Source organism: Ceratotherium simum, chromosome 16 (genome assembly GCF_057802395.1).
Source record: "Ceratotherium simum simum isolate JZ-2026a chromosome 16, ASM5780239v1, whole genome shotgun sequence".
Taxonomy (NCBI): domain Eukaryota; kingdom Metazoa; phylum Chordata; class Mammalia; order Perissodactyla; family Rhinocerotidae; genus Ceratotherium; species Ceratotherium simum.
This window is the reverse complement of record NC_141915.1, coordinates 28609613-28625545: the sequence shown is the minus strand read 5'-3', so window position 1 is coordinate 28625545 and position 15933 is coordinate 28609613. Positions and strand designations below refer to the sequence as shown.

The following is a 15933-nucleotide window of genomic DNA, read 5'->3' as shown; positions in this document are numbered from 1 at the left end:
AACTTAGAAGCAACAAAGATGTCCTTTAGTGAGTGAATGGATGAATAAACTGTGGTACATCCAGATAAGGAAATACTATTCAGCACTATAAAGAAATGAGCTATCAAATCATGAAAAACCACGGAGGAACCGTAAATGCATATTACTAAGTGATAGAAGCCAATCTGAAAAGGCTGTGTACTGTATGACTCCAACTATGAGGCATTTCGGAAAAGACAAAACTATGGAGACAGTAAAAAGATCAGTGATTACCAGGGGTTGGGGGAAGGGAGGGATGAATAGGCAGAGCACAGAGGATTTTCAGGGCAGTGAAACTATTCTATATGATACTATAATGGTGGATATATGTCATTATACATTTGTCCAAACCCATAGAATGTACAACACCAAGAATTAACCGTAATGTAATTTATGGATTTGGGGGCCATAATGATGTGTCAATCCAGGTTCATTAGTTGTAACAAATTTACCACTCTGGAGGAGGGTGTTGATGGTGGAGGAGGCCGTGCCTGTGTGGGGGCAGAGAGTATATGGGAACTGTCTGTACTTTCTGCTCAATTTTTCTATGAATCTAAAACTGCTCTTAAAAAATAAAGTCTATTAAAAAAAAACATAAAGAAGGGAATAAAAGGGCCAGCCCCGTGGCTTAGCGGTTAAGTGCGTGCACTCCGCTGCTGGCGGCCCGGGGTTCGGATCCTGGGTGCGCACCAACGCACCGCTTCTCCAGCCATGCTGAGGCCACGTCCCACATACAGCAACTAGAAGGATGTGCAGCTATGACATACAACTGTCTACTGGGGCTTTGGGGGAGTAAATAAGTAAATAAAATTATATATATAAAAAAAGGGAATAAAAAAATGAAACAAATCCCATCACATTTTAAATATTTTGGTATATATATATTATATATATTGGTGAGGAATACTGGCCCTGAGCTAACATCTGTTGCCAATCTTCCTCTTTTTGCTTGAGGAAGATTGTCACTGAGCTAACATCTGTGCCAGTATTCCTCTGTTTTTTATATGGAATGCCACCACAGCATGGCTTTATGAGCAGTGTGTAGGTCCACACCCAGGATCCAAACCCACAAACACCGGGCCAAGGAAGCAGGCATGCGTGAACTTAACTACTATGCCACCAGGTCAGCCCCCTTGGTATATATTTTGTTTAACATTTTGGCATATATTCTTCCTAGCCTGAGAAATTATTTTGTTTAAAGCTTCTACTCCATAAACCTTTCAAAATCACTGTCTTTCTTTTCCATTGATGTGAGTGAATCATCTTTCTTTACAAATAGGTCTGAAGAAGGAAATCTGTTCACCTTGCTTTGCAAGATGTTTCTAGGGCCGTTTTTCTCAAACTGCAAAGTGTGTACCAATCACTAGGATTTAGTTGAAATGCATCTTCTGATTCAGTAGGTCTGGGTTGGGGCCTGAGATTCTGCATTTCTAACAAGGTCCCTCCTCTTTTTTCTGCACAATAGGCCTTGTGTAGCAAGGTTCTAGAGCTTAAATTGAACCATTTCTCTACTTTTGGAAGAGTCACTTGACCCTGCTTTTGCAGTGTTTTTGTATTCCTTGAAGTGCAAACTAACTGTTTCCAATTGTCTTTTTGATATCTCGTCTTACAGCCTCAGGTTGAGGAAAATCTTAAACGGGCTGTGGTGTAGGACTAGGGACAAGCTTAGGGAAAGACTAGGAGAGGAGGAGCGGGAGACGGAACCTAAAGTGAAAGGACAGCAGGTACTGAAGGCGCGGGGGAGGGATTTCAAAATTGGACCAACGCCGGTTCGGTTTACAGGGCGGACCGGAAGGACTCTAGAGAAGTCTCTGCACCATGGCGGGTCCTGTCAGCTTGCGAGAGCTTCTAATGGGAGCTTCAGCGTGGACCGGCCCTGAAAGTCCCGAGGGGTCCTCTACGGAGGGCGGAGGGAGCGCAGCTGGCGGACCGGAGCCTCCTTGGCGAGAGGATGAGATCTGCGTGGTGGGAATCTTCGGCAAGACGGCTCTGCGACTGAATTCCGAGAAGTTCTCACTTGTGAATACGGTGTGCGACCGACAGATCTTTCCCCTCTTTCGCCACCAAGATCCTGGGGACCCAGGGCCTGGAATCAGGACCGAGCCTGGCGCCGTCGGGGAAGCTGGTGGAGCCGGGGACCCTGGGGCTGGGGCCGAGGATCCAGTTAAGGGAGGTGGAGCCGCTGTGGAAGGTAACCGACCTGAGCCAGGCTCGCACGACTACAGCCTTCTGCAGGCATATTACAGCCAGGAAAGCAAAGTTCTATATCTTCTTCTCACTTCTATCTGTGACAATTCCCAGCTTCTGCGGGCTTGTCGGGCTCTTCAGAGCGGGGAAGCTGGAGGTGGCCTGTCTTTACCTCATGCAGAAGCGCACGAGTTCTGGAAGCATCAAGAGAAGCTGCAGTGCCTCAGTCTCCTTTATCTTTTCTCTGTCTGTCACATCCTGCTTCTGGTCCATCCCACTTGTTCCTTTGATATCACTTATGATCGAGTATTCAGAGCCCTGGATGGACTGAGACAGAAAGTACTGCCCCTCCTCAAAACAGCCATTAAGGATTGTCCAGTTGGCAAAGACTGGAAGCTAAACTGTCGACCTTGCCCACCTAGACTCCTTTTTCTCTTCCAACTCAATGGAGCCCTCAAGGTGGAACCCCCTCGGAATCAAGACCCAGCCCATCCAGACAAGCCCAAGAAGCATTCTCCCAAAAGGAGATTGCAGCATGCCCTAGAGGACCAGATCTATAGAATCTTCCGGAAGAGTCGTGTCTTGACTAATCAGAGTATCAACTGCCTCTTTACTGTGCCTGCCAACCAGGCTTTTGTGTACATAGTTCCCGGAAGCCAGGAGGAGGACCCAGTAGGCATGTTGCTGGACCAACTCAGGGGTCATTGTACTGTGAAGGACCCGGAATCTTTGCTAGTGCCTACACCCCTTTCTGGGCCCAGGCGATACCAGGTGATGAGGCAGCACAACCGACAACAACTTTCTTTCCACATTGACAGCAGCAGTTCCAGTTCTTCAGGGCAGCTAGTGGATTTCACTCTTCGGGAATTCCTATGGCAGCATGTGGAGCTAGTCCTAAGCAAGAAAGGTTTTGATGACAGTGTGGGCAGGAACCCACAGCCTTCCCATTTTGAACTTCCCACTTATCATAAGTGGATCTCAGCAGCTTCAAAACTGTATGAAGTAGCTATTGATGGGAAAGAGGAGGACCTGGGGTCTCCCACTGGGGAGCTAACATCTAAGATTTTAAGCAGTATTAAAGTCTTGGAAGGATTTTTGGATATTGACACCAAATTCTCAGAAAACCGATGCCAAAAAGCTTTACCCATGGCCCATAGTGCCTATCAGTCAAATTTGCCTCATAATTACACAATGACTGTCCATAAGAATCAGCTTGCCCAGGCTCTTCGAGTGTACAGTCAACACGCTAGGGGTCCAGCCTTTCACAAGTACGCCATGCAGTTACACGAGGACTGCTACAAGTTTTGGAGCAATGGCCATCAGCTCTGTGAGGAGAGGAGTTTAACTGATCAACACTGTGTACATAAATTTCATTCATTACCTAAATCAGGTAGCTAAAATTTTTCACCCTTTTGAAATCAAAACTTTGAGCTGTGTTTTTATTCTTGTTTTAAGCGAGTTTGTTCACTATGTATTGATATTTTAAAAAGAGAGCCCTACAGAAATTTAAGTGCGTCAGATTTAAATTTTCTCTCCTTCTACTGTAAAAAGAAAATATCAGCTATGATTACTAATTATTTTCTTGTATTTAAAGAATGAACCCTAGGGCATTAGTAAACAACTATTAAATAATACAAAGTTTTAGAAAAACGTTAACATTTTTATTTTGGAGGTTTGGTGAACTAAAATGAATATAATGAAGTGTAAGGCCACCATGGTGATGATAAAATTTACTTAGAAACCCTAACATTTTAGATTAAAAAAACATATTTTATGTATTTTCACTTGTTTCTTCTGTTATGTGAATTTAGTCAAGGTTTTTGTTTTGTTTTGTTTGTGAGGAAGATCAGCCCTGAGCTAACATCTGCCAATCCTCTTCTTTTTGCTGAGGAAGACTGGCCCTGGGCTAACATCCGTGCCCATCTTCCTCCACTTTATATGGGACGCCGCCACAGCATGGCTTTTTTTTTTTAATTTTTTTTTCCCCCAAAGCCCCAGTAGATAGTTGTACATCATAGTTGCACATCTTTATAGTTGCTGTATGTGGGACGCGACCACAGCATGGCTGGAGAAGCAGTGCGTCGGTGCGTGCCCGGGATCTGAACCCAGGCCGCCAGTCATGGAGCGCCTGCACTCAACCGCCAAGCCACAGGGCCGGCCCAACACAGCATGGCTTTGACAAGCAGTGCATTGGTGCGCGCCTGGGATCCGAACCCCGGGCTGCCGCAGCGGAGTGCGCGCACTTAACCGCTACACTACCGCCCTCGCCCAAGGTTTTTATGTTTTTGATGTTTTTTTTTTCCCTTCTTATTTCCAAAGAACTGTTTGGAGAAATTTGGGGGTTAGATGCTATAGAATGCAGAATAAATTTGACTCTGCATTGTGTGTGTGAAATTAATAATGACTGTTATATTTTCCAGGAGAAAAACCAGAGGCTGATAGAAATCCTCCTGTGCTATATCACAATAGCCGAGCTCGATCAACTGGTGCCTGTAACTGTGGAAGGAAACAAGCACCTCGAGATGATCCCTTTGATATCAAGGCAGCTAACTATGACTTTTATCAGGTAGACTCTGAATTTTTCTTCTTTCTCCTGTTTTTTTTTTTTGCTAACTACCATTTGACTAAAAATACATATTTTCAGGAGCAAAATATCTAGAAAAGTAAAGGACTGCAGTGTGATATGTAAACAGGGGAAAGTTCTTTATATGTACTTACTTGCTTAGCCGTTAATTATAAATCTTGCTTTTTAGAGTGAAGAATATATTATTTTAAATGAAAAGTTAACAGGATTATTTATTTATTAATTTTTCTTCCTCTATAGCTTCTGGAAGAAAAATGTTGTGGAAAATTGGATCATATCAATTTCCCAGTATTTGAACCAAGTACTCCAGATCCTGCTCCTGCCAAAAATGAATCTTCTCCTGCCCCAGCAGATCCAGATGCTGATAAACTTAAAGAAAAAGAACCTCAAACCCAAGGAGAGAGCACAAGCCTAAGTTTAGCTTTGAGTTTAGGTCAATCCACAGATAGTTTAGGTACCTATCCAGCTGATCCACAAGCAGGAGGAGATAATCCAGAAGTTCATGGTCAAGGAGAAGTAAAAACTGAGAAAAGACCAAACCTGGTTGATCGACAGGCATCTACAGTTGAGTATCTCCCAGGCATGCTACATTCAAATTGCCCTAAGGGTCTCCTACCCAAATTCTCCAGCTGGTCTTTGGTTAAACTAGGCCCTGCTAAGTCTTATAACTTTCACACAGGTTTAGACCAACAGGGCTTCATTCCAGGAACAAACTATCTTATGCCTTGGGACATTGTCATCAGGACTAGAGCTGAAGATGAAGGAGACTTAGACACAAATTCTTGGCCTGCTCCAAATAAAGCTATTCCTGGAAAGAGAAGTGCAGTTGTAATGGGAAGAGGAAGACGGCGAGATGACATAGCTCGAGCATTTGTGGGCTTTGAATATGAAGACTCTCGAGGTCGGAGATTTATGTGCTCGGGACCTGACAAAGTAATGAAAGTAATGGGAAGTGGGCCAAAGGAATCAGCTTTAAAAGCCCTGAATAGTGATATGCCCTTATATATTCTGTCATCGTCTCAGGGTAGAGGGCTAAAACCACATTATGCTCAACTTATGAGGCTTTTTGTTGTGGTTCCTGACGCTCCTTTGCAGATAATACTAATGCCTCAGGTAAGAAATACGACCCTGTCCATTCTCAAGCAAAAAATGCTGATGCTTGTTTTGATTCTTTTTAGAAAGTACAGAATAATATCAAACTAATTATTTCGTTAAAAAGGTCTTAATTTTGAATACCTTTTATACCTAATATTCTGTTTCTTGAAAAATAAATTGTGGATGTGTTAATCAATTCACACTGTGAATTGACATTGTTGGTTCAGAGGCAGAACTTGAAATTAAAAATCTGTAGAAAAGCAGGATAATATTTGAAACTAAATAATGTAATATTGGATATGATTAGAGTTAAGAGTGTACCCATTACCTACTTAATCTTATATGTTCTTTGAACTTATTGTCTGTTTAGGTATTTATCTTTCAGGTGTTTCTTATTGAAAAATGTAAAAATAATTATATTACCTGTGTTTTTCAGGTTCAGCCAGGCCCACCACCATGTCCAGTATTCTACCCAGAAAAACAAGAAATCACTCTTCCACCAGATGGCCTCTGGGTTTTGAGATTTCCTTATGCATATGTAACTGAGAGAGGACCTTGTTTCCCTCCGAAGGAAAATGTGCAGTTAATGAGTTACAAGGTGCTCCGTGGGGTTCTTAAAGCAGTAACACAATAAGTGTTGTCCAGCCAGTTCAATCCTAGATTTGAGCTGGTTTTTGTTTTTAGTGTGTATATGGTGTTTTTTTGGTATGTGTATACTGTGTTTTCTTGAACCCAAAATGTGTTTTGGTTATAGAAGTTCAGTATTTGGACAATAATTGTTCCACTATTTCATGATCTTGTTGGTATCTACTGTAAATGGGGTTACAACTTACTAATAAACATTGGTTATTCTAGAAAAAGACATAAAATACATGATTGATACCTCTATTTTCTTTTGTTTCTGTTTCACTATCCATAAACCATTTTTCTGTCATAACTGAATGTTGCATAATCATGTGAGCCAAAACTGTTTTTGCTAAAATGATGTTTTAGCTGGGATTTTCCTTAAGATGCTGTTCCTGAAATTATCTTCAAAATAAGATGATCCAGCAGGTTATCTGGTAATGGTAAGAGGACTTAATTGCAAAAAAAGCCCAATTTTTAGCTCACAATTATGGTATATGAATTAGATTGTTTTGTTCTTACCATTTTATTCTTGGACTGATGAGAGACCATATTTTAAATGAATGCTCTCTGAACTAAAACTTTTTAATCCAAAATATTAATACACACTTTGTTGTTTAAAAATTCTTACACTGTGAAGCAATTTGCCAAGTAATACAAATCTTATCAATCTATGATACCTTTTACCAGCATCAACATGGTGACACTGTTATATTATCAATTAGATAAATGTGCAAAATAACATACCAAAATTCTAGTGTAATTGATTATATTTTCCTAGACACATTGATTTTGAAGTGCTGGGCAAATGGAATTGGAAATTTTAGTCTCAATATATATGAATATAGTATTTGTTTAAGATGTTTTGCTACCAGCTTAAAGCAGTTATTTAGATTTAAATTTTAAAATGTATAGGGAGAGGCTTAGCGGTTAAGTGCGCATGCTCCGCTACCGGTGGCCCAGGTTTGGACCCCGGGCACGCACCGACGCACTGCTTCTCCGGCCATGCTGAGGCGGCATCCCACATACAGCAACATGAAGGATGTGCAAGTATGACATACAACTATCTACTGGGGCTTTGGGGAGAAAAAGGGGTAAAAAAGGAGGAGGATTGGCAATAGATGGTAGCTCAGGGCCGGTCTTCCTCAGCAAAAAGAGGAGGATTGGCATGGATGTTAGCTCAGGGCTGATCTTCCTCACACACACACAAAAAAATGTATAGGGAGAAACATGTAACTGGCAGCGAATTTAGAACTGTAATTTAATTAGATGTATTTTTATGCCCATTTTACTATACTTTGATTAGGAAAAGGAGAATGTGAGCCAATATGAAAATTAGTCTACATTCTTCTTACATCTCACCCTTATTTTTCATCCTTTCTTTTATATCTTTCATTCTTTTTATATCAATTTTAAAAATCACGATTGCTTTTGTACTAAACGTGGTTCTTGGTTGGTTTTATAAAATAGCACACTGCATTTGGGAAATACAGCTAGATTGCTCTGTAGGATATGTACTAATAGTTGTTTTGTTTTTTGAATAGCCTCTAAGTCTTGAATAACAGGTTGTGTAAACTTGTAGATCAAAGGAACTAGAAGAAAGTAGTTTGTAAGAACAAATAAGTTTCAGAAGATCAAACCTGTGTCTTTTTTCTTTGTTTCCTTTTTGATGTCATTCTGTATGGAGCAACTTTACATTCCTGCTTAAATCAGTAAATGATTTTCCTTGATTATTTTTAGTTATAGAAGCCACCCTAATTTGAATTTCTGTAGAGTTTTGAAATACAAAATCTTTATGCTATTTGTATTTGTATAACTTGCTTAAAAGACAAGTGCAGCACTTGTTTGCTTTTATCCATAAATAGGTTTACAGAGTGTTGCATTAGAGAAATGTGGTCTATGCAATTTGTGTTGCTTACTGCTCTTCTCTTTGGTCACATAAACCTTCAGCAAATTTCAAAAGTGATGATTTTATTAAAGAAATTGTATTTCTTCTGTGGCAGCACTTGCATTGTCCTTTGCTTAGCAGAATTTTTTTTATTATTGAGATATAAGCAGATGTTTCAAATTGATTCTTTTTTAAGAATCACTAGGTCAGAAGGGACTTCACAGGACATTCTTTGGCCTATTGGTAACTCTTTTGATGTGTCCATGAAAAGTTGTATAGAATTAAAATTTTTAGGAAATAAATCATATCTTATTGAAGGAGTGCTTGCTATTTAAAGGACTAATATGATACATCATTTTGTAAAGTAAATTATATTATTCTAACTTTAAAATTCGCTTCACATGTTGTTTTACCTAAAGTTAGGTTCCCCTGTACTACTTAAACACTGAATCGATACTAAAACAACAACAACAAAAAAGACTTCCAAGGAACAGAAAACAAAGAAAATTAGAAAAATAGGACTAGGGAAGCCTGATTCATAAAAATAACAATAGCTAGTCTTTATTGAATGGCATACAGTAATAATAGCTATTTCATGAATATCTACTTATTATGTACTTTACTAACCGTTTTGCATGCATTGCCTCTAATCCTCAGAACCCTGCAGGATAGATATTATCCCTATTTTATAGATCAGGAAATTAAAGCTTGAAGTGGTTAAAAAATTTGTCCAAGATCACATAGCTAGGGAGTAGCAAAGTCAGAATTTAAATTGAGGACACTGATTTCAAAGCTGTACTCTTCCTGTGTTCTGCCTTAGAAAATATAAGAACAGAAACTTCATGTCAGTTCTTCCAACTGAATATTTTGACTCTGGTCTGAATGGCTGAGTTTTTAATGTGGGGAAAATTATGTATGCTACCCCCAAAACATCTGAGTTTCTCTTAAGAGTGTGGATCTTGATTCTCTCTAAAACTGTATTGAATCTTTATATTCTTATACCCTGTCCTGTTCTGTATTTTCTCCTGTATAAAATAGTGCTGTAGTAGATTGAAGCCAAAAAAAAAAATTGACTCCACCATTTAAGAAACCTGAATAATTTACGTAATTCTTGAGTATTATTTTCCCTAAAATGGTAATGGTAATTCCTATTTATCACAAAGGGTGGTTGTGAGGATTAAAGGTATTATATATAAAGCTAATAGAGGGGCACATAGATAAATTCTTTTTTTTTTTTTTTTGTGAGGAAGATCAGCCCTGAGCTAACATCCATGCCAACCCTCCTCTTTTTGCTGAGGAAGACTGGCCCTGGGCTAACATCCGTGCCCATCTTCCTCCACTTTATATGGGATGACGCCACAGCATGGCCTGACAAGCGGTGCATTGGTGCAGGCCTGGTATCTGAACCCCGGCCGCCGCAGCAGAGCCCGTGCACTTAACAGCTACGCCAGGAGACCCGCACCAAATTCTTGATAATAATTATAATTTATCTTAAATTTACTTTTTATACTTTTTTAAAAATAATTTTATTTATTTATTTATTTTCCCCCCAAAGCCCCAGTAGAGAGTTGTATGTCATAGCTGCACTTCCTTCTAGTTGCTGTATGTGGGACGTGGCCTCAGCATGGCCAGAGAAGCGGTGCGTTGGGTGCACGCCTGGGATCCGAACCCGGGCCACCAGTAGCAGAGCGCGCGCACTTAACTGCTAAGCCACAGGGCTGGCCCTTAAATTTACTATTTAAAGTTATCCTGTAATTCTAATAGTTTGGGAGATGGTGAGTAAGTCTCTGTTAGTTCTAATCCTACCTTTTATAACCAGGTAAACAGTGCCTAGTACATGTAAAACACTGTGGTAAGCCCTATGACATATAGCAGTTTGGTAAACATGGTTTGTACCTTCCTGCTTCTATCTTTTGTGGACTTTCAAACTGGGTTTAGTGTTTGTTAGTTTGTTTATGCTTTATATAAAGCATCTTCTCAAATCCCTTGGCCATTTAATTGCCTTTTTCTGTTCTGTCTCCCACAACTTTGTGCCTGTCCTAAGATGTGGCAAATAAAACTGCACTAAGTTTTTGGAATGCTGCATAATTTTGCACAAAGGCCAGCTAATAGTTTATGTTTAATTTTCAATACTGTTAATAATGTTTATTGGCCTAAGTTGACACAGCAGCTCATTGGGTTGGTGTCTTGAGGAAATAATCTTACTGCATCTCCTAACGCTGGATCCCATCTAAAGCTTCAGCTTATTGATCTTTAAAATGGGGATAATAACTCCTTTATCTACCTCAAAAGATAACCATGGTTCAAACACTTAAAGATCATATTAATTGAAGTCCTTTACAAATTCTAAACTGTTTTATAAATATAAGGGATAGTTATTCCTTGTTTGTTTGTAACTGATAGCTCAGATCCAATCATCTTCTAAATGCATTTTAAATATTTTCCCCAAACATTTCCATACTGAAAATAATCCTGCCTATAGGTATAGCAAAAAAAAAAAAAAATTTCTATTTGAATAGGTATAGGAAAAATGTCTATAGTGTAAATTATATCCCGTGGTTCCTTTTTATTCCAAACACTCTTAGAGGACTATATTATGTCACTTGATTATTACTTCCTTTCTTCTACTAAATTATATGTAATTGAGTATCAAATTATTTTTATCCTTTTTTTTTTGCTGAGGAAGACTAGCCCTGAGCTAACATCCGTGCCAATCTTCCTCTACTTTATACGTGGCTCTCCGTCATAGTGTGGCTGACCAGCGGTGTAGATCCCTGCCGGTGATCCAAACCCACAAACGCCGGGCCACTGAAGCGCAACATGCTAATTTAACAACTATTCTGTGGCGCCGGCCCTTGTTTATCTTTTGTCTTATCCTAGCTCTTTTCTCAATATAAAAGACTACCTACTTTATAATCTCATTTAAAACAATTGTTTTTGGTTTTGAACATACTTTTGCTGTTTTTGTAAAACTAATATTTAGTCCTTGTATCCATCATTAAGAATTTTTTTAAACAAAGCTAAGAGTAAGTTATCTGTAATTCCACTGCTCTGCTAGTGCTCTTCTAATCGATTGCAATATTTTAGTGACTATCCTTCTAAACATCTTTATGCATACATGCACATGTAGATACGTATTCAATTTTACATAGTAATTGCAATCATAGAATACATCTTGTTCTGTAATCTACTTTTTTTCACTCAGCTTTTTTTCACTCATTGTCTACTATGCGGTGGACATTTTTCCTGTAAATAAATGGAAGTCTAGGGGCTGGCCCTGTGGCATAGCGGTTCGGTGCGTGCGCTCCACTGCTGGTGGCCTGGGTTCAGATTACATTACACACATGGGCCCAGGTACACTTCATTTGCCAAAACCATCAGGAATATGCTAGTGAGGGGCTGGCTCTGTGGCGTAGTGGTTAAGTGTGCGAGCTCCACTGCTGGTGGCCCGGGTGCAGATCCCAGGGGTGCACTGATGCACCGCTTGTCAGGCCATGCTGTGGCGGCATCCCATATAAAGTGGAGGAAGATAGGCACAGATATTAGCCCAGGGCCAGTCTTCCTCAGCAAAAGGAGGAGGATTGGCATCGGATGTTAGCTCAGGGCTGATCTTCCTCACACACACACACAAAATAATAAATAAATGGAAGTCTGTTATTAATGGCTGCATCATTTTCCCTTATCATGATGTACAAAATCTGTCCTTTATTGTTTGATATTTAGGTTTCTTCCAATTTAGGGCTCCTACAAACATTGATAGGACACCATGGTACATACATTTTTTATTAATACTTGTGAAATTTTCTTCGTAAAATAAACTCCTGGACCTGGGATTGATGGACTAAAGGATATACACATTTTACATTTTGATACATATTGCTAAATTGCCCTACAGAAAGTTGAACCATGCTCTAACCTAGTATCAGATTCTCATTGTCATAGTTGGGAATCTTGATGGCAGTCTGCCAATGTATCAGCACACTATTACAGCAGTTTTCTTATTTTGAATAGTATCACAATTTAATTTATTTTATGGGTTCCTTCAGAACTCTTGGGTAAATCCCTTCTAGTCCCAATGATATATGTTCTTAGTCAATTACATCTGCTATCTAGAGCACTAATGATTTGGGCAATGCAATTGTAGATGTGGTTGAAATGACAAGTTAAGGAATCCTTGGACTAGAATTCAGTGTTCTTTCCACTGTACTGCTTCCTGGATCTGCTACCTCTGATACGATTCTAAGGATAGTTTTTAAGTGGGAATTTCTTTAATGTCTTCTATAATGTCTTCTATAGTGTCTTCTATAAAGAGCAAGACTATTTTTTTAAATCTTTTGCTTTTCAGAAGATCAATACTATCTTCACCCCCTTGAACTGAATTAAGATTGGTGACCTTGTTATTATAACATCAGCCACTATCTGTGTAGTCTTGGGAAAACTACTTAAGACATGAGTTTTCTATTTATAATGAAACAGGCCGGTGATTTCTGATACCCTTTCTTTTTCAACACTTTTTCCCTGTGATAATTGATTTCTTGTACTAATTTCCTTTCTTGGTTTAAGTAATCTCTTATTAACTTTGGAGCCTCTTGTAAATTTCCCTCAAAATATGACCTTCTTCCACTTGGAAGACATTTCTGGTCATATTGGTACAATTTTTTAAAATGTGCTTTTCTACTATTATAGCTTGCCTGTTCTTTCATTTTCTTGGGCCTCCAATAAAGTATATGTGCTCCCGCTTGGTTACTTATTTTGAGTAATTCTGTATACTTTTCCCAATTTTTTGGTGATATTTTAGAGAAAGAAACTATTTTATCTTCTGACATTAGGCTTTACTTATATAGGATACTTTTAATGCTTTCATTTTACTTAATTAGATCCTCAGAACAGCCCTATGAGGGTAGATACTGTTGTCCCCATTTTCCAGAGGTGGAAACTGAGGCTTAAACTAAGTGATAGGCCCAAAGTCACTCAGCTTGTAAATGTATAGCTATGTCTGTGGGTTCAGGGCTCTATCTGCTAAGCCACAGGTGCCTCTATATTTGAAGGTTAAGTATTCTTACATAGATTTTTTTTTTCTGGTAATGTTTATCATATACATGTGTCTATACTCATCATAAATAGTAGTCATCAAATTTAAAGAAAAGGTGCTATCAGGTGAGATTTTGGAAAAGGGAAACAGAACCATGCATATCACCTGATTTATAGGATATAATTTGACAGCCCTAAACAGATGCTTTCCTTAACTCCTAACACGGCAGTATTTTTCAACTCAGGAGTTTCCTTAAAATGTTTTAATTTTAAAAGTTTGGTTGTATTTGGAAATTTTTATACTTAGTTCTTTTTCTTCTACAAAGGCTTCACCATTTCTTTGGGTATTTTGGTGTTAGATCAACAAAAAGACTACTACTGGGGGTAAACTGATGCAAAAGTCTTTTTCAGCTACTTTAAAAAATCTAATACAGGGGCCAGCCTGGTGGTATAGTGGTTAGGTTCGCATGCTCAGCTTTGGCAGCCCAGGGTTCGCCCGTTTGGATCCTGGGCACAGACCTATACAGAACTTGTCAAGCCATACTGTGGCAGTGTCCCACATACAAAATAGAGGAAGATTGGCACAGATGTTAGCTCAGGGCCAATCTTCCTCACCAAAAAAAAAAAAAAAAAAAGTAATACAAGCCCCTGTTTTCAAGAATCTTCTAAATGTTATTTAGTCCTCTCAAAGGAAGCTAAAATCTTTGGGAACCAAGATCATTAATAGAATGTGAGAGTTGGAAGTTATCATATAGTAAAAAATTCCTCATTTTATAGATAAAGAAACAGGACTAAGAGTAATTTGCTTAAAACCAGAGACAAGAATCACAAGATTTTAAATAATCACTGTGCATTCTACCTCTGTGGGAGACAAACTCTTCTTGCCAAATCTCCCTCAGCCCTAGGTTAATTCTTTTGCATTTAAATGTGGCTCTTCGAGTTTTAGTAGTTTGGAATGTGTGAAACGAAAGGGAAACTAGTTGGGGCTTGTGGAATTTAGTTTCCAGTCTTCCTAAGAAGTGATAACCTATAACTTTGTCAACTTTCCCTTATTTTAAATGGACTTGGAAGTCAACAAATATTCCTATACTGCCTATCACGTACAAGACATGGGGATTGTTTTTTCTTAGTGAAATAAGAGAGGGCTCCGTCCCTCAAATATTTGACTGACAAACTAGTACATTTTATGGTATGCGTGACAATAGGGAAAGTTCTCTCTTGGTTAGACAAATGGATGGGTTTATTGTTTGTTTAGCAAGCTTTAACTCCTCCGTCAGTAACAGTTCTTCACATTTCCTAGAGCAGGGGCAAAGATGCACCTGAAAGCTTTCCTTTCCGATGTGTATTTTTTAATTACGTCAGGCCTTCCTGAAGGCTATCCTTGAATAGCCTTTCTGCCTGAGTGATGGCGAAGGCACTAGCAGGTTTCCAAGTTTTCGTCTCAGTTCCTGGAAGCGCTGCAGGTCCGACCACAAAGCTAGGTGACAGATGCTTACGACAAAACCTCCGCAGGCTCCTACCCAGCATCCGGAGCGCGCCTGCGTGCCGGAGCCCCTTTGTTGCTCGGACGCTAGGGTCCGGATGCGCCTGCGTAGTGGCGCGGCGCGGACAAGTGCGCTGTGCCGCTGGCACCGGCTGGGGGCGAGCAGCAGCCGCCGCCGTCGCCGTTGGGACCGCCGCAGCGGAGTTCGGAGGGCCGGAAGGTGGGAGACTTCTCGCACGGTGGCTGAGATGTCGTCCACCGCGGCTTTTTACCTTCTCTCCACCCTGGGAGGGTACTTGGTGACCTCATTCTTGTTGCTCAAATACCCGACCTTGCTGCACCAGAGAAAGAAACAGCGATTCCTCAGTAAACACATCTCTCACCGCGGAGGTGAGAGGGGTCCCCAGAACCCGATGGCGGAGGTGGGGGAGGCTTTTTTTTCCGCCTAGAGCTGAGGGTTCTTTGGAGCTTCGCAAGAGGCAGGCGGGTGGAAATACGTGAGAGTTTGAGGAAGAATGGGGTTGTGTGAATAGAGGGCTCCCTCGGAGATGAATGCGATGTGAAGGGAAGGTCTCCCGAGGGAACGAAGGGGGTCTTGAGACAGAGCCAAGGCGGGGATCTCTCGAGTGCGGCGGTGTCAGGGGTTCTCTGGAGGAGGAAGGACCAGAGAGAGAATGCAAGGTAGATGGAGCGTTTCTCGGCGAATGGAAGGATGATCGCAAGGTCCCTTCCTAGCAGCGAGGCACAATGGGGGAGCGCCGGACAGAGCCAGAGGTACCCCGCGCGGGGTAACCGGGAACAGGCTGCTCGGAGCGAGCCAGTGGCTGAGCTTGTGGGAGAGCCGGGGCGACGAGTTCCAGGGTTGAGGAACTGCGTGAACCTGGAGCGTGCTGCAGCCCGAGTGTCTGCAGTCACTGGGGGCGGGTCCTCCCCCCACCGTCACCACCTCTGAGCACTGATAATTGAGGAGAGGGAAACCGAGTCCCTAAGCCGGGGACACTTCCCAAGGTCACAGTTAGAGCT

General features: G+C 40.6%; 2 protein-coding genes across 4 annotated transcripts in view; both read left to right on the top strand.

The window, feature by feature from the left end:
• Positions 1-1811: 1811 nt before the first annotated feature.
• Positions 1812-8717, top strand: SMG8 (SMG8 nonsense mediated mRNA decay factor). Its single transcript, XM_004434789.2, has 4 exons — positions 1812-3595; positions 4626-4771; positions 5030-5902; positions 6321-8717. Exons 1-4 carry the CDS (start codon positions 1837-1839, stop codon positions 6516-6518), a joined length of 2976 nt encoding a protein of 991 aa, XP_004434846.1. The 5' UTR covers positions 1812-1836; the 3' UTR covers positions 6519-8717.
• Positions 8718-15064: 6347 nt separating this feature from the next.
• The window catches only part of GDPD1 (glycerophosphodiester phosphodiesterase domain containing 1), a 43041-nt gene continuing 42172 nt past the window's right edge, over positions 15065-15933 (top strand). For 2 of the 3 annotated variants that reach the window (XM_014790894.2, XM_087440891.1), the window contains exon 1: positions 15065-15300. In XM_014790894.2, the coding sequence (XP_014646380.2) occupies positions 15159-15300 (142 nt within the window). In that variant the 5' untranslated portion in view covers positions 15065-15158. The remainder of the gene's footprint in view (positions 15301-15933) is intronic. The other variant, XM_014790893.2, reaches the window with a different exon arrangement.